Source organism: Somniosus microcephalus, chromosome 15 (genome assembly GCF_052327205.1).
Source record: "Somniosus microcephalus isolate GS21.2 chromosome 15, FLI_Smic_1.0, whole genome shotgun sequence".
NCBI lineage: Eukaryota > Metazoa > Chordata > Chondrichthyes > Squaliformes > Somniosidae > Somniosus > Somniosus microcephalus.
In genome coordinates, this window is record NC_141001.1 from 47,090,161 (window position 1) to 47,109,946 (window position 19,786).

General features: G+C 43.5%; 1 protein-coding gene across 1 annotated transcript in view; it reads left to right on the forward strand.

Annotated features, from left to right (window-relative positions):
• myrf (myelin regulatory factor) overlaps window positions 1-19,786 on the forward strand; it is a 326,052-nt gene that overhangs the window by 150,217 nt on the left and 156,049 nt on the right. Inside the window, exon 3 of the mRNA XM_086008505.1 lies at window positions 12,274-12,361. Within this exon, the coding sequence (XP_085864631.1) occupies window positions 12,274-12,361 (88 nt within the window). The remainder of the gene's footprint in view (window positions 1-12,273; window positions 12,362-19,786) is intronic.

Below are 19,786 nucleotides of genomic sequence, written 5' to 3' on the forward strand. Positions count from 1 at the left end.
TACCCTAGCAAAGATTTAGCACCTTTGGGGAAAAAGGAGAGAATGGGAGAGGAAAAAAAAACCTCCAAATTTCTCCCCTTCACTGCTGAAGGTGCAGACTCTTGCAGTGCCCAGTACCATGGGCGTTGTCTGCCCTTCAGCACCACACCCAAGCAGCCCCGAAACGTCAACTCAAATTTCTCTCCACGGATGTTGCCTGACTTGCTGAGTTTTTCCAGCATTTTCTGTTGTTATTTCACCTCTCCTAATGTCTCTTATGGCTCGGTGTTCATTTTTGTCTGATTACGTTCCTGTGAAGCTCCTTGGGATGTTTTCCTAAAAAGTGCTTTATAAATGCAAGTTGTTGTATACAGAGAGTGCAGAGGCACCATGTAGCTAGAACTCACCCTCGTAGGAATCCGGAGTTTAAAATGACTTTTATTTGTGACATGTTTCTGAATCAAGGCTTTCTCAAGGATTCTTTGTCATTGCAAGCATTTTGACATTCTCATTACTGCAGTGTTCTTTTCTTAATTCGTTCTTAGGATGTGGGCGTCGCTGGCAAGGCCAGCATTTATTGCCCATCCTTAACTGCCCTTGAGAAGGTGGTGGTGAGCCGCTTTCTTGAACCGCTGCAGTCCGCGTGGTGAAGGTACTCCCATTGTGCTGTTGGGGAGGGAGTTCCAGGATTTTGACCCAGCGATGATGAAGGAACGGTGATCTATTTCCAAGTCAGGATGGTGTGTAACTTGGAGGGGAGCTTGGAGGTGATGGTGTTCCCATGCGCCTGCTGTCCTTGTCCTTCTAGGTGGTAGAGGTCGCGGGTTTGGGAGGTGCTGTCGAAGAAGCCTTGGCGAGTTGCTGTAGTACATCTTATAGATGGTACACACTGCAGCCACGGTGCACCGTTGTCGTATTGGCAGAATAGCCGGCCTTAGGCCAGGATAGCAAGGGAATAAAGCAAACCTACTGTGGCTTCAGATGAGTAACATTTACACTGCACTTGTGCTTGTATTGGACTGATCCTGCATCATTTACATCAATAAACATTTATGTAGCTTTTAAACATGTTAATAAACTTAAGAACGGGAAGGGCAGGAGAATGCCATTGTGAACTAGGTGGGGCAAAGTGTCTTTGTGAATATGGGGGGGAACTGCCTCCAAGAACTAGGGTAAAGAGGAGGAGGGGGAAGTGGAGTGTAATGTATACAACATTGAAGGGACTACGTTGTTTTGCGGATGTACATCCTTAGTTGCGAGCGTATATAACAGACGCGTATCGATTTGTATAGTCAGTGCCGAAGTTCCAGTTACCCAGTAAAGATCACTTGATGTTACTCTCAGTCTCTGCTACTTTATTATTTTATGTAGTTGTGTATAGCGGTACAAACACAACAAATTGGCGACGGTAATTATGAACCTATGTCTTCCTACTCTGGCATCATATCCAGAGGACACCGAAATTTGGAAGAAAGGAGCGAGAAGGTAGAGAAAACGGTGCACGCTTGCTAAGCTAGGCAGGGGATACGTAAGTGAAGTGAAAAGTGCACAGGACTTGTATGACGCTAGCTAACAGGTAAAGAAAGAAAAACGGGTTTGGGAAAAAAAATGGCGATGATTGGCACTATTGCAGCATTTGATAGCAGCATTGAAGACTGGGCAACTTACATTGAAAGAGTGGAGTTGTACTGTGAGGCTAACGGAGTGGAGGTAGAAAAGAAAGCCACTGTTTTGCTGAGTGTTATGGGCGCAAAGACATACAGGCTGCTACGTAGTTTATTAACCCCTGAAAAGCCAGCAAACAAAACATTCAAACAAATAGTGGACACACTCCAAGGCCATTTAAGCCCCAAACCACTGCTCATAGCCGAAAGATTTAAATTCCATAAACGGAACCAGAGCAAAAATGAAAGCATTTCTGAATATTTGGCAAAGTTGTGCAAATTATCTGACAATTGCCAATTTGGAGTGGGCTTATCAGACGCATTGAGGGACAGATTTGTGTGTGGTATGCAAAGTGAAAGCACACAAAAGAAGCTCCTGTCTGAAAAAGACCTCACATTGGAGAAGGCTCTAAGTATTGCAATATCAATGGAAGCAGCAGCACGTGGCGCTTTAGAAATTCAACAAAAATCCCTGGAATATTCAACTAATAAAATGTCACTGAAACAAGAAAAGAAGTGCTATCGCTGTGGCAAAATGTCACATGACCACAATGACTGTTGGTTTAAAGATAAAGACTGCAGACAATGTGGCAGACGAGGGCACATTGAAAGGGTCTGCAAAGCAAAGAAGAAGCCAAAAACTGATACAATACAGAGTAACAAAAAGGTACATCAAGTGACTGAAAACAAGAAACCTTTCAAAGATAGATACAAGAAGGTACACCACATGACTGGAGACAGTTCAGATAAAGAAAAAAGTGACACAGACTCAGAGGAAGAGGATCTGGCTTGTCTAAAACTACACAGTGTGAAAGCGACAGGGGATCACAGAATAATATGGGTTACTCCAGAAGTGGCAGGAGTTAGGCTGAAAATGGAGTTGGACACAGGCTCCGCTTTAACAGTGATCTCTGTACATGACTACAAACAACTGTTTTCACACATACCGCTAAGGCCAGCTAAAGCACTGTTAAAAACATACACAGGACAAAGAGTGTGCCCCAAAGGTAAAATAAAAGTGACAGTGACATACAAAGAAAAGAAATACCGCAATTGAACCTCTATGTAGTGGAAAATGGAGGACCACCATTGCTGGGATGCGAATGGCTTAGGAAAATACAGTTGGATTGGCACACCATCCAAGCACTGTTTATGTCAGCAAAGGAGGACAGCAACGCCAATCCTGAGAGACTGTCACAAATACTCTCTGACTCTCAGGAAGTGTTCAAGAAGGGAATAGGAACACTTAAAGGCATGAAAGCAAAAATTAAGATTGAGGAGAACGCAAATCCAAAGTTCCATAAGGCCAGACCAGTGCCTTATGCAATTCGCCCTTCAGTAGAAGCAGAGCTGGAGAACTTGGAGCAGTTAGGGGTCCTGTCCAAGGTGGATTGGAGTGAATGGGCCACACCTATAGTTCCAGTGATGAAGAAAACCTCCAGCACAAAACCAGGAAAGCCAAGAAAAGTGCGCATTTGCGGAGACTTTAAAGTGACTGTTAACCCAGTCCTCCACACAGTACAGTACCCATTGCCTCGCATTGAGGACATCTTTGCTTCCCTGTCAAGAGGGGAACGCTTCACAAAGATTGACTTGGCCCAGGCCTATCTCCAAATGGAAATTGATGATGCATCAAAGAAGTACCTGACAATAAATACGCACAAAGGCCTTTACCAGTACAATCGGCTGGTATTCGGAATAGCATCAGCTCCTGCAATCTGGCAAAGGGCAATGGACCAAGTCCTGCAGGGGATCCCAGGTACTCAGTGTTATCTTGATGACATCATCATTACTGGCAAGAATGACAACGACCACCTTTCCAACCTTGAACAGGTGCTCATCAGGTTACGGGAGTATGGGCTCCGAGCGAACCAAGACAAGTGTGAGTTTTTCAAAAAGGAAATCTCATACTGTGGACATGTGATTGATAAGGACGGTTTACACAAGCCTCCAGACAAGATTGAAGCTGTGATTAATGCACCAACACCTGAAATTGTGTCTCAGTTGAGATCATATTTTGGACTGGTGAACTACTATCACAAGTTCTTGCCTAACCTATCCACAGTGTTACATCCACTAAATGCACTGCTACAGACAGGGTCACAATGGAAGTGGAGTGACAGCTGTGAACAAGCTTTCCAAGAGAGTAAAAGACTCATTACTTCAGAAGAGGTGCTAGCTCACGTTGACCCATCCTTACCTATTCGACTGGCATGTGATGCTTCACCCCATGGCATTGGTGTCGTGTTGTCACATAAGTTCCCATACGGATCAGAAAGACCAATAGCCTTTACCTCAAGATCATTGACTACAGCTGAACGCAATTATGCACAGATTGACCGAGAGGCCCTCAGCCTTGTGTGGGGAGTCAAGAAATTCAACCACTACTTGGGCTGTAGAGAGGGCTTTAAACTAATTAGTGGGGGGGAGGTTTCTAGAGAGCAAATAACAGAAATGACAACGGAGAAGGTCATAGACTTAGGTAGCAGTGGGGAAATTAAAAAACAGAACATGTCAGGAAGGGACAGAAGGTGTGGAGTAAAAGGTAAAGTAGTAAAACGGGAAAAAACAGGAACTAAGTGTCACAAAACATTTGAAAGTTCTTTATCTGAATGCACGTAGCATTCGTAACAAAATGAATGAGTTAACGGCACAAATAACTACATATGGGTATGATCTTGTGGCCATTACAGAAACATGGCTGCAGGGTGACCATGACTGGGAATTAAACATACCAGGTTATTTAACAATCAGGAAGGACAGGCAGGAAGGGAGGGGAGGTGGGCTGGCTATGTTAATAAAGGAAGGAATCACTATAATACAGAGAAATGATATTGGGTCAAAGGAGCAGGATAGTGAAACAGTTTGGGTAGAGATAAGGAATAATAAGGGGAAAAAAACACTAGTGGGCGTAGTCTATAGGCCTCCGAACAGTTGCAACTCTGTTGGACGGAGTATTAATCAGGAAATAGTTGAGGCTTGTAATAAGGGAACAGCTATAATTATGGGGGATTTTAACTATCATATTAACTGGACAAATCAAATTGGGCAGAGCAGCCTTGAGGATGAGTTCATTGAGTGTATTAGGGATGGGTTTCTTGAGCAATATGTAACTGAACCGACCAGGGGGCAAGCAACCTTAGATTTGGTCCTGTGTAATGAGACAGGATTAATTAAAAATGTCCTAGTAAAGGATCCCCTTGGAAAAGGTGACCATAACATGGTTGAATTCCATATTCAAGTAGAGGGTGAGAAGGTTGGATCTCAAACAAGCGTGCTGAGCTTGAATAAAGGAGACTATGAAGGTATGAGAGCGGAATTGATTAGAGTGGACTGGGAAAATAGATTAAAGGGTAAGATGGTACATGATCAGTGGTGTACATTTAAGGAGTTATTTTACAACTTCCAAAAAATATATATTCCACTGAGGAAAAAAGGGTGTAAAAGAAAAGATAGCCATCCGTGGCTAAGTAAAGTAATTAAGGATAGTATCCGACTAAAAACAAGGGCATATAAGGTAGCCAAATCTAGTGGGAGGATGGAAGATTGGGAAGTCTTTAAAAGACAGCAAAAAATAACTAAAAGATTGATTAAGAAAGGGAAGATAGATTATGAAAGTAAATTAGCAAAAAATATAAAAACGGATAGCAAAAGTTTCTATAGTTATATAAAAAGAAAAAGGGTGGCTAAAGTAAATGTTGGTCCCTTAGAGGATGAGACTGGGAAATTAATGGTGGGAAACATGGAGATGGCAATAACGCTGAACAAATATTTTGTATCAGTCTTTACGGTAGAGGACACTAAGAATATCCCAATACTGGACAAACAGGGGGCTCTAGGGTGAGAGGAGCTAAATACGATTAAAATCACTAAGGAAGTGGTACTTGGTAAAATAATGGGACTTAAGCCGCATAAATCCCCTGGACCTGATGGCTTACATCCTAGGGTCTTGAGGGAAGTGGCGGTAGGGATTGTGGATGCATTGGTAATAATTTTCCAAAACTCCCTGGACTCAGCAAAGGTCCCGGCAGATTGGAAAACTGCTAATGTAACACCCTTATTTAAAAAAGGTAGTAGGCAGAAGGCTGGAAACTATAGACCTGTTAGCCTAACATCTGTGGTTGGTAAAATGCTAGAGTCCATTATAAAGGAGACAGTAACGGGACATTTGGATAAACATAATTTAATAGGACAAACTCAGCATGGTTTCATGAAGGGGAAGTCATGTTTGACAAATTTGCTTGAGTTCTTTGAGGAAGTAACATACAGGGTGGATAAAGGGGAACCAGTGGACGTAGTGTATTTAGACTTCCAAAAGGCATTTGACAAGGTGCCACACAAAAGATTATTGCTCAAGGTTCATTCTCAGACTGGCAATCAGTAACTAGTGGTGTTCCGCAGGGGTCAGTGCTGGGTCCCCAACTCTTTACAATCTATATTAACGATTTGGAGGAGGAGATCGAGTGTAACATATCAAAGTTTGCAGATGATACAAAGATGGGAGGGAAAGTAGTGAGTGAGGAGGACATAAAAAACCTGCAAAGTGACATAGACAGGCTAAGTAAGTGGGCAGAGATTTGGCAGATGGAATACAATACTGGAAAGTGTGAGGTTATGCACTTTGGCAGGAATAATCATAGAGCAAGTTATTATCTTAATGGCAAGAAACTGGAAAGTACTGTAGTACAAAGGGATCTGGGGGTCCTGGTGCACGAAACTCAAAAAGTTAGTATGCAGGTGCAGCAAGTGATCAAGAAGGCCAATGGAATGTTGGCTTTTATTGCTAGGGGGATAGAATATAAAAACAGGGAGGCATTGCTGCAGTTATACAAGGTATTGGTGAGACCGCACCTGGAATACTACATACAGTTTTGGTGTCCATACTTAAGAAAAGACATACTTGCTCTCGAGTCAGTACAAAGAAGGTTCACTCGGTTAATCCCGGGAATGAGGGGGTGGTCATATGAGGAGAGGTTGAGTAGGTTGGGACTCTACTCATTGGAGTTCAGAAGAATGAGAGGCGATCTTATTGAAACATATAAGATTGTGAAGGGGCTTGATCGGGTGGATGCGGTGAGGATGTTCCCAATGATGGGTGAAACTAGAACTAGGGGGCATAATCTTAAAATAAGGGGCTGCTCTTTCAAAACTGAGATGAGGAGAAACTTCTTCACTCAGAGGGTGGTAGGTTTGTGGAATTTGCTGCCCCAGAAAGCTGTGGAAGCTACATCATTGAATAAATTTAAAACAGAAATAGATAGTTTCCAAGAAGTAAAGGGAATTAAGGGTTACGGAGAGCGGGCAGGAAATTGGACATGAGTCTAGGTTCGGAATGGTCATGGCCCTGTGGGTAGTGGAGCGGGCCCAGGGGCCGTGTAGCCTGGTTCTGTTCCTACTTCTTGTGTTCTAATTCTGTGTTAGATTTCAGGAGATGGTTTAATTCCTGTTCCTGGCTGGGGTGGAGATCGCCTTTACAGAAGGTAAGTACTGTAGAAAATATAGGGACAGCGTGATCTCCTGGAAGAGTTTCAATCGCCTAGATGGGTCGGAGAGGAATTTCCCAGATTTTTTCTCCCAAATTGGCCATTGGGTGTTTTATCTGGTTTTTCGCCTCTCCCGGGAGATCACATGGGTTCGGGTGGGATGGAGAGTGATAGAAGATTTGAGGTTATGATCAGATCAGCCATGATCTTATTGAATGGTGGAGCAGGCTCGAGGGGCCGATTGGCCTACTCCTGCTACTATTTCTTATGTTCTTATGTTGAGCAGCTACCAGTGACAAACTCCCTCATTGAAAGAGAAACACGCAATGACCCTACATTGTCAAAAGTTTATGACATCACTGTGAAGGGATGGCCAGCGCATGGTTACTCATTGTTTCCAGCATTCTCAGCTAGGAGGGAGCAGTTATCAGTGTGTCGGGGAACACTGATGTGCGGCTCACGAGTTGTGATTCCTCCCAAGCTTCGTAACCGAGTGCTAGATGAACTGCATGAAGGCCACTTAGGTACGGTAAAGATGAAAAGCCTTGCCCGTGGATACGTGTGGTGGCCGGGAATTGACAAACAGATCGAGGACCTGACAAAGAGCTGCTCAGGATGTCAAAAGGTCCAGAACGCACCACCACAAGCCCCTCTCCATCCATGGGAATGGCCCTCATCACCATGGCACGTGTGCACATCGACTTTGCTGGACCATTCATGGACTCCATGTTCTTGATTGCAGTCGATGCACATTCCAAATGGCCCGAGGTCATTAAAATGAAATTAACCACATCTGAAAAGACCATTTCAGTTCTGAGGACCATGTTCGCTAGAAATGGCGTACCAGAACAAATCTGCACAGACAATGGACGACAATTTGTCTCTGATGAATTCCAAGGTTTCATGAGGAAAAATGGAATCGAGCACTACACATCTGCCCCGTACCATCCAGCTACAAATGGCTTGGCAGAAAGATTCGTACAGACTTTCAAGAAGGACATCAAAGCAATGTACAGCGAGAATCTACCACTGCAACACAAGATAGACAATTTCCTCTTTGCTTATCGGAACGCAGTACACGCAGCCACTAATCAGACTCCAGCGCTGATGTTTCTGAACAGGAACCTGAGATCTCGCATGGACCTTCTTAAACCGAATGTACGTCGTGATGTAGAGAACAAACAGTTCAAACATTTGAATGCTAAGCCAACAAGAAGCTTCAGTGTGGGACAGTCAGTTCTTGCTCGTGATTTCCGGATGAAAAAGTGGCAACCAGGTACAATGTCCACAAGAGAGGGACCACTGATGTATACAGTGGATGTGGGAGAGAACGTTTTGAGACGTCATGTGGACCAAATTCTGGATGTTCAGGTGGAAAATACCCTATACCTCGCCCAGACTCACCTGACATGGAAACAGACACTCCTGACTCATCAGCATCAACACCAGCCTCATCCACAGCTGAGAGTTCTACCTGTGCTGATAGGTCACCTGATGCATCTGTACCTGTACAGTCTCATTCCCCAAAGTAAAAGAGTCTGGAGAGACGTTATCCAGAGAGGCAGAGGAGGCCTCCCCAGAGACTTGACTTGTAAAAGGGCTGTTGACAAAATAAAATGTTATGTTGGAATTTGAATTTTGTTACTTTTAAGAAAACAAAAAGGTTACTGTAAAGACAGGCTCTGTATGTTAATTATAGAAATTTTGCGTTAATATACTATTAAACTAAAGGGGGAGGAAGTGTAATGTATACAACATTGAAGGGACTACTTTGTTTTGCGGATGTACATCCTTAGTTGCGAGCGTATGTAACAGACACGTATCGATTTGTATAGTCAGTGCCGAAGTCCCAGTTACCCAGTAAAGATCACTTGAAGTTACTCTCAGTCTCTGCTACTTTATTATTTTATGTAGTTGTGTATAGCGGTACAAACACAACATGGAGTTAGGGAAGAGAGTGTGTTCATTGATTGAGGAAGTGTCTCCACTGTAGGAGAGAGAGAAGAAGAGTGCTTCCATGAACTGGGGGAGCCTGTGACCTCAGAAGGATGATGCCTCAATGCATAAAGTGGGGTAAGTCTACCTCCAAAAACAGAGGACTGGGAGGGAAAAATTGCCTCTGGGAGGGTAGTTAGGAAACAAACATAACAATTGGTGCTCTAAGCATCACTGAAGGACTGTTCCTATCTAAAAGCACTGTGCCATTTCCAAGGTTAATGGAAAACTACAATGGTTTTAAAGGAATTTTAAAACAAATTAACAATCATATACATGCGTTTCAGATCCAGTGCCCGCTTGTCAACATTTGATGGTAAAAATGGTCCTGAATTCAAATTCCTGAGGTCATCCCACGAGCCACAATGGCTGTTTGTCTGTATATGTACTACCGGGTTACATGTTTCCAGAGCATCAAGAATTGGCAGTCACTCAGCTGAGATTTAAAGGGCCCATTAGCCACCGATCCGTAAAAAAATATTTGTTAATGACACAGGGCCCTATACCCTGTCAGTGATGAGAGACCTTGCATTTTAAAACCGGGAAAATTGCAAGTGTTATTGGCAGGGTTGTTGCCGGGGTGGGGGGGGGAGAGAGAAGTTTTTCAAAAATAACGAAACATTGCTGCAATCGTAGGAGTGGTTGTGAGGTAATGGGTTATTATTTTATTGCAGTTTGCTCCTGATCAATGTTACAAAATTGGGCTGAGCCTGTTAGCAGGGTTTCTGCAATTGTTGGGATTCCCATCGCGAGCAGTGTATGTATTATTCCATAAAACAGTCTGCAGGAATAAACAGACAGGGTGCCAAGGAGTGTCTGTTGCAGCTTGTGGGGGAGATATGATGCTGGCTCTCCAGTAGTGTCATTAATTTACTGTGTGTTTATGAATCTGTACTTAGTTTGTGTAAATGTTATGCCCTTTGCTGGTCTGTATTTAGTGGGCATGCCCGTTATACCAGTCACCGTTCCATTCTTGGATTCCCATATTGTTCCAGATTCTCTTGACACTTTCCCATGCTACACCACTCTTGCCACATGCTATCCTGTCCTGTTCTGAGATTTCTCAAGTCAGCCTGTCCAATACCATTCCCAGTAGTTGCATGGTAGCAGGAGAGAACTGGATTTTGATTTAGTCTCCTGCTATTTATTTGTTTCACCCCATTTTAATGACGTTTTTGGATTGAACTAAGAGCAGTGTGGGGAATTTAAATCCATGCTAATTTTTCGATGTTAACTGTCCACATAAAATACATGTGGCTACCCCGTGTAAGTTAAATACAAAATATATGGAACTGGACCCTGTAAAGTTGTAGGAAGTCTGAACAACAACTTTTATTTTCACATTTAAAATATCTGTAACTTATGATGAGTCAGCCTACAGGGAGGAGGTCCAGCATCTCGTGAAGTGGTGCGCCGATAACAACCTGGCCCTTAACATCAAGAAAACCAAAGAAATCATTGTGGACTTCAGGAAGTCTAAAGGCGGAAGTCACACCCCCATCCACATCAATGGGGCTGTGGTGGAAAGGGTGGACAGCTTTAAGTTCCTCAGAGTCCACATCACGGAAGGCCTCTCCTGGTCCCTCAATACCTCCTCTCTGGTGAAGAAGGCCCAGCAGCACCTATATTTCCTAAGGAGGCTGAAGGGATGTAACCTGTCACCTCTGATCCTCTCTAACTTTTACCGCTGCACAATAGAGAGCATCCTGACAAACTGTATCACAGTATGGTATGGCAGCTGTAGCTACTATGACCGGAAAGCCCTGCGGCGGGTAGTCAAAACTGCCCAACGCATTACCGGCACCTGGCTACCGACCATAGAGCACATATACCAGAAACGCTGTCTACGGAGGTCACGGTCCATCATCAAAGACCCTACCCACCCCAGCCACAGTCTGTTCGCCCTCCTGCCATCTGGGAGACGCTACAGATGCATTCGCACCCGTACGACCAGATTTAGGAACAGCTTCTTTCCCAGGGCTGTCATCCTACTGAACTCCACAAATAAACTCTAAAGCCTGCTCATCTGCCAATGCACTTTATTATGGTTATGTTTATGTTAATATATATGTACAAATGTATGTTGAATGTTTAAATGTCTTAATCTAAATGTACACTCTCGGGAGCCGCAAGCCTACATTTCGTTGTACTGCACTTGTGCACTAACAATGACAATAAAAGTTGATTTGATTTGATTATGCAGGATAAACTATTTTTGGTGCAAAAGATAGAATACAGTAGAGTCCAAAATGCAACTAAAAAGTGTCAACATTTTTTTAAATGTTGGTGTGTGTGTGTGTCTCTATGGCCCCTCTAAAAAATATAGATTGTGTCAGGAGCACTTGCATAATCTTTAAAAAACTGCTGCAAATCATAGTTTCATGTACTTCAGTTTATGTCCCTCTCACGCATGTGATTGAATATTAGGTAAAACTACTGTTTAATTCCCAACAAGCCAGTGTTCCACTGCACTTTTGGTGTAACTACTTACTTTCACACGTGATTGGCCTATATTCAGGGTTTCTTTTAAGTTGTCAGTCTATTTGAGGCTGTTTCAGCTTTTTGAAGCTGCTTATCAACTTTTGCTAGTGTAGGACAACGAGCGAGAGAGAGATAATCGAATGTTACATGGAACGTGATGATTCCTGAGTTGCTGGAACCATGGAAACAGAGTGTTAAAGAGGGAAACCAATCACTGATAAATGATGAAGGGTGTAGAGATGGAGAGATTGAACTTACTTTGGTGGGAATGTAGATGTTTGCAGAACCTTTCCTTATGAGATTAAATGGCTGTTGAGTGCAAAGCTTGATGTGCTGAATGGATTTTTTTCATTCCTTGCATTCTTATTCCTAAAATCATCTTCCTTCTACTTCTAGAACCTGGGCTCAAACCCAGCCCAGGCTAAGTGGATAAAATTCTCATTCTTTAGTAACTTAAACAAAATAAATTTGGCCTCTTCCCCGTGGACACCAGTTTAGATAATATGAAAATGTCTCCAGTTGGAACCAAGAAGAAATTACTCAAATAAAAATAACACAAGCTTTGGTCCTGAGCTGGAAAATGTTCATGGTCAGTGAGTGGCCACCCTGCCTCTCTGATGGATTATCTCATATCTCTTTTTGGTAACTTCAATGTCTCTTTCTGTTTTAAGGACATGAAATCAATGGAGCTCTCGATACTTCCAACATTGATACGAGTATTCTGGAGGAGTACATCAGTAAGGAAGACTCCACAGACATGTAAGTCCAACCAGTCACTTTATGACAGGATATGAATGGCTCAATACCACACCAGGTGGTGCATTTACAAACTAAGCCATCAGGGAATATGGGGGGGAAAATTTGGTTGATTAACGCCTCCCGTTTGCACCCGAAGAGGGCACTAATGGGGCGCAATGCAACTAGAACTTGGGCGCGGCGATGTTTGCGCTGCTCGCGAAATTGACCAGACATTTTGCGGCGGTGCTAAACACTACCGCCACGATCTCCTGCACCCGCAGATCGTGACATCAGTCGAGCGTGCAATGCCCCGGTAGTGCCCTGGACCGGATATTGAGTGGCGCCCCCTGCCGCTAGCAACGACAGGTAGAGGGGAGCATTTTGCAGTCGGGAAGGGACTGGGGGAGCGCTATTTAAAGGCGGCCTCTTCCTGCCTTTTTTTGTCAGCGGCAGTTTTGCACCACGCATTCTGAGAGAGAGAGAGAGACTTCTGGAGAGATTCAACGCTGTGTGAAGGAGTTTTGGGTACTGAGCTGCACTTTGCAGGTTCATTTTGATTTGACCTTCCTTGCATCGACTTAGAAGAGACTATGGGGGCTGCACTCTGAGCTCTTTCCCTGGGCCTCTCCATTGTTCTTTCCAGCAGAATTGATGTACAGGTCTCTCCAAGCCAAGATTCAAGGCTGCAAAGAGCAGGGTGTGGCTGGAGAGCAAGATCGACCCTGCCCTTTAAGAACTGGCCTGCTGGGACTGCATATTGAAAATATTGGTGTGCTTGTGCCTGAATTTCTGATAAATGCTCCCAGCAGGCGAAGCACCCCCCACAAAAGTGCACAGTTGGAAAATGACCCGTCTTATGCCAGCATTTTAAGGATTCACAAGAAAAATCACCATTTACACTGGGAGAAGAGATTGTCAATATCAACCAATCAGATTGGTTAGGAGGCAGAACTGGAGGCTGTCAGAACCAATCATTCAGATATTACATTCTCCCATTGTTGGTTGAACACAAACTTGTGGCAGAAAACTTTTAAGATGAGCTGATAGATTCTAAGAGAATCAGTTACATTTTGTTTATTTAGTTTGTCCCCAAAGAATCTTAGTAAATAAGGTACTAAAATGCAGCTTTTAAAAGCTTTTTATTTTCCTCAAAGGAACTTTCTGGAAATGGTAAGCTGCTACCTTGTGTGAAGGTCAGTTTTGCAGGTTTTATAGGTTGACATATATGTGATGACCCAGATGCCTCTGACCTAATGGTGTCTGTCACAAAACCAATCAAATTACTAGAATGGTGGGACAATGAGAGAACATCACAAACACTTCTCAAAAAAGCAAAATATAAAGTAAATGCTATACACCCAAATTACTGGCGTTGGAACACAAACAGTTGCCATTAAATCATGTTTTAAAGCTTCGGTTCTTATTGGCGAGTAATAGTGATGTCTAATATCTGCTGTTTTATGGAGATGTGAAGAAGGATTTGACAGTGCATTAAGATAAGCATTTATCAGTAAGGGAACTAATTTTCACTGACATTCGCTGCATTAAAGTGGTATGCACACAGTTCCCTGTTGGCCTCTGAAAGTACAGTGGGTAAAAGCTGTGTGTCGCTGAGCTATAGAGACCAGGAAGGTACCAGGTTCGATACTTAGTTCAAGCTGATCTGAGTAAGAATGGTACAGTAGTAAGGGTGCTATAATTGGGCTTAGCACCCTTGGGCTAGGGAAGGTAAAAGTAGCCTGAGTTTCCGCTAATGTTTGTGATGTGCCAAATTACTGCCTGAATCCATGAGGTTAAAGCTTAAAACTAAAGGCTTTTATTAAGTAAGAACATGGCATCAAGTTAACACAGTCATCACCGACCCAGCCCTTGGTAGAACATTCCAGAAGAGGGGCGGGGCTAGGGAGGAGCATTAGTGGTTACACCGGTGGAACATTCCAGACATTAACAAGTACAACAACAACAACAACAACAATACAAATGCCAGAACACAGAGTTATTTCATCACATTCACCCCCTGCTATAGATTCAGTCTGTCACGAGGTCTGATAATCCTCTGGGAACGACGTAACTCTTGCTGAGGCTCCTCCCGGAGTACTAACTCTGGTTCATTCGAATTCCCAGAATCATCAGTATTTTCCACACTGAGGGTTTGTGTCTCTGAAGGTCCAATACCACGATTGAAAACTCTACTCTCAGAGTCGAACTCTTTTCGAGCTCCAGCAGGTGCAAGATCTTTAATAGAGACCGTATCCTCTCGCCCATCCAGATATTGAATATACGCATACTGGGGATTAGCATGGAGGAGTTGTACTTCCTCCACCAGTGGATCAGTCTTGTGGCCTCTCACATGTCTGCGCAACAACACAGGGCCCGTGGTCGTCAACCATATGGGTAACATTACTCCATTAGTAGCTTTTCTTGGAAAACTAAACATCCTTTCATGAGGGGTGGCATTCATCGCTGTACACAAAAGAGACCTTATGGAATGCAGCACGTCTGGCAGGACATCCTGCCAGCGAGAGGTTGGCAGGCCTCGCGACTTCAGAGACAGTACGATAGCCTTCCACACTGTCACATTTTCTTTCTCGACCTGCCCATTACCACGAGGGTTATAGCTGGTAGTTCTACTCGTTGCAATCCCTTTCGATAGCAAAAACTATCGCAATTCTTCGCTCATAAAGGAAGAACTCCTATCACTATGTATATAGTTAGGCATGCCAAACAAGGAAAACAGTTGGCAGAGGCATTTAATTACAACAGCACTAGTCACATCCAGACAGGGGATAACAAAAGGGAACCGAGAGTACTCGTCTATAATATTAAGAAAATAGACATTACGGTCGCTTGATGGAAGGGGACCTTTAAAATCGAGACTCAAATGCTCAAATGGTTGAGTTGCTTTAATAAGATGAGCTGGCTTGGACGGCTTATAGAAGCGGGGTTTGCATTCAGCACAAACACGACAGGTTCTGGTCATTGTCCGGACCTCCTCAATAAAGTAGGGTAGATTGTGGGACTTAATGAAGTGGTTCATTCTGGTAACCCCAGGGTGGCAGAGTGCGTCGTGGAGACTTTGAAGCTTATCTATACCTAGACTAGCACATACAGGAAACTTTGTGCTATCCGGCACCGACGGGACCGAGCTACTGACGATTTTTTAAAAGCTCCGGATGCCTGAGCGGGTTATCTACCCAGGCTATATTTAACAAAGAAAAATTTAAAAATCAAGAAATGTGCAATATACAGTAATTGGGTACTGTACTCACCTACAGAATGTTGTGTTAAATGGATGGTGAAAGATACTTGATTAAGTACAGTACTGCCAGTTGATGGTAATCCATAACTCTTTATTAACTTAACAGTAAAACAAAACTTATAAATGACTTAACAGTACTGTAAAACAAATCTTATAAACGACTGTGCAGTGCACCAAAACTTAAACGACTGTACAGTACAGTATAAAGTACTGTACGGTGGTTGACTGTACACTTATTCCAAGACAACTATTTCATCAGGAATATCCATGCCAACTGGGTCATCAGGATCATGCACTTCAACAGATTCTTCAGGCACTTCCACTGCTCCAACTCTTTTGGAAGGTTTCTTAAACATGTCCCGGATGTCTGCTTGCTTCGTGGATGCTTGCCTTTTTTGTAGAAAGTTGGAATGCAGAACATGGAGCTGCATAACTTCTTGGGCAGAATAGCAAGAATGGCTTTCAGCAAATATAAGTAATCCTTCAAAATATTCTGCAGCTTTAGCCCAAGAAACCTTTCTCACTTCATAAATCTTATCCTCGTCAGTTTCCATCACACTTTCCTTTTTTTTCTTTGGATTCAAAACATTATCCATTACTTCATCATCACATAGCGAATGCACAACAGCAACTTCTCTATCTGCATCAACCCACTGCTGAACATCACATTCACTGAGGTGACGTAGAGGGTTTGCTGGGCCTACATCATTCACCATGTCAGTCATTTCCATTACTGCAGTCTTCTGCGGACGAAGATTGAACCCATGAAATTCCTCCTCTGAAGAAGAACCTTCAGCAAACATTACAGAAGGCAACAATTTGCACCAGGCTTGTCTCAAAGTGTGACCTTTCACCAATTTCCAGGAACATGCAACATTAAAGATGGCATCTTTAAGATTGTGTGCCTTCTGAAATGCTTGTATACCTGTATTGTCATCTTGGTTTATCAGTCTACGTAGGAAGTCTTTCTTGTAATGACACTTCAGATTTTGGATAATGCCCTGGTCCATGGGTTGTATGAGAGAAGTTACATTTGGTGGCAAATAAATGGTGAAAATATTTCCCGAAACCAACTTTGATTTATGCGGATGGGCTCTACAATTATCAAGCAATAAAATGCATTTGCTATCTTCAGGTTTCCCTATTCTACGGAAATGTCCCCTCACAGATGGAACAAAAGTATGATGGAACCAATTTGAAAAGATTTCCTTATCCATCCAAGCATTTGTTTGAGCTTTGTACTCAGCAGGTAAGTGCTTCACATTCTTAAATGCACGGGGATTTTTATACTTCCCAATGACGAGAAGTTTAACCCGGTGTGATCCTGCAGCGTTCGCACATGTTAGCACAGTTACACGATCCTTATTTTTCTTGTAACCTGCAGCATTAGCCTCACTAGCCCCAGCAAGTGTTGATTCTGGCAAACACCTCCAAAATAAGCCAGTTTCATCGGCATTATATATCTGTGCTGGCGACAAATTATGTTGCTTCACAATCTGATTGAAATATTCGCAGTATTCTTCTGCGGCGTCGTGATCAGCTGATTTCTTCTCCCCAGAAACATCGAGTCGTCGTATCCCATGCCGTGTCTTGAAGCACGATAGCCATCCATCAGAGAAAGCACACTTCTCAGTGAGCTCCATCTTTGCATAGAAATCCTTCCCTTTCTCGATTAGCATGGGTCCGGAAATCGGAACACCCTCTGAACGCTTCAGACAAAACCACTCATAAAGCACGGTATCCAGCTCTTCAAGCTTAGGCTTATGAAGCGTGTGCCGTTTCTCTACACTGTTAGGTATCTCCGAGCTTGCATAAAACTTGAGCAGCTTATCCTTCTGCGCTTTGATGTCGTACATTGTTGACGAACCGATTTTGAATTCATTCATAATGTGCGCACGCTTCGCTCCCAATTCTAGTCGTTTACATATATCGATTTTCTGCTTTAAAGTTAACACCACTCTCTTCCTTTTGGTTGGATGATCTTTTGGGATTTCCATAATTCAACCCAATGAGTTGTAACAACGTTGGAGAAACACAGTACTGGAACCCTGAAAAATGACTGATCAGAAGAGGCTATCCGGCAGCATGGGAGAGTGAGACTCCACATGCAGGGTTTCTGAGGTGTTCCGACTTCCGATAGCGCCAAGAGGCCGAGTAGTGGCAGTTTGGAGAACTACCCCCACTGACGAACTTGGCAACCGTTGGAGACTCGGACTCGTAACCGGTTACTGCGGTGCGGTTTTTGGAGCGCGGTTTTGCCGGTAGCTCGAGAATGCCGGATTCCTGACCTCCGGATAGCACAAAGTTTCCTGTAGAACATAAGAAATAGGAGCAGGAGTAGGCCAATCGGCCCCTCGAGCCTGCTCCACCATTCAATAAGATCATGGCTGACCTGATCCTAACCTCAAATCTTCCATCACTGTGCATCCACCCGAACCCATGTGATCTCCCGGGAGAGGCGAAAAACCAGATAAAGACCCAATGGCCAATTTGGGAGAAAAAAATCTGGAAAATTCCTCTCCGACCCATCTAGGCGATCGAAATTCTTCCAGGAGATCACGCTGTCCCTATATTTTCTACAGTACTTACCTTCTGTAAAGGCGATCTCCACCCCAGCCAGGAACAGGAATTAAACCATCTCCTGAAATCTAACACAGAATTAGAACACAGTAGGAGCAGAACCAGGCTACACGGCCCCTGGGCCCACTCCACTACCCACAGGGCCATGACCATTCCGAACCTAGACTCATGTCCAATTTCCTGCCCGCTCCCTGTAACCCTTAATTCCCTTTACTTCTAGGAAACTATCTATTTCTGTTTTAAATTTATTTAATGATGTAGCTTCCACAGCTTTCTGGGGCAGCAAATTCCACAAACCTACCACCCTCTGAGTGAAGAAGTTTCTCCTCATCTCAGTTTTGAAAGAGCAGCCCCTTATTCTAAGATTATGCCCCCTAGTTCTAGTTTCACCCTTCATTGGGAACATCCTCACCGCATCCACCCGATCAAGCCCCTTCACAATCTTATATGTTTCAATAAGATCGCCTCTCATTCTTCTGAACTCCAATGAGTAGAGTCCCAATCTACTCAACCTCTCCTCATATGACCACCCCCTCATCCCCGGGATTAACCGAGTGAACCTTCTTTGTACTGACTCGAGAGCAAGTATGTCTTTTCTTAAGTATGGACACCAAAACTGTATGCAGTATTCCAGGTGCGGTCTCACCAATACCTTGTACAACTGCAGCAATACCTCCCTGTTTTTATATTCCATCCCCCTAGCAATAAAAGCCAACATTCCATTGGCCTTCTTGATCACTTGCTGCACCTGCATACTAACTTTTTGAGTTTCGTGCACCAGGACCCCCAGATCCCTTTGTACTACAGTACTTTCCAGTTTCTTGCCATTAAGATAATAACTTGCTCTATGATTTTTCCTGCCAAAGTGCATAACCTCACACTTTCCAGTATTGTATTCCATCTGCCAAATCTCTGCCCACTTACTTAGCCTGTCTATGTCCCTTTGCAGGTTTTTTATGTCCTCCTCACTCACTACTTTCCGTCCCATCTTTGTATCATCTGCAAACTTTGATATGTTACACTCGGTCCCCTCCTCCAAATCGTTAATATAGATTGTAAAGAGTTGGGGACCCAGCACTGACCCCTGCGGAACACCACTAGTTACTGGTTGCCAATCTGAGAACGAACCATTTATCCCAACTCTCTGCTTTCTGTTAGAGAGCCAATCCTCCACCCACGCCAGAATATTACCCCCAATCCCGTGATTTTTTATCTTGAGCAATAATCTTTTGTGTGGCACCTTGTCAAATGCCTTTTGGAAGTCTAAATACACTACGTCCACTGGTTCCCCTTTATCCACCCTGTATGTTACTTCCTCAAAAAACTCCAGCAAATTTGTCAAACATGACTTCCCCTTCATGAAACCATGCTGAGTTTGTCCTATTAAATTATGTTTATCCAAATGTCCCGTTACTGTCTCCTTAATAATGGACTCTAACATTTTACCAACCACAGATGTTAGGCTAACAGGTCTATAGTTTCCAGCCTTCTGTCTACTACCCTTTTTAAATAAGGGTGTTACATTAGCAGTTTTCCAATCTGCCGGGACCTTTGCTGAGTCCAGTGAGTTTTGGAAAATTATTACCAATGCATCCACAATCCCTACC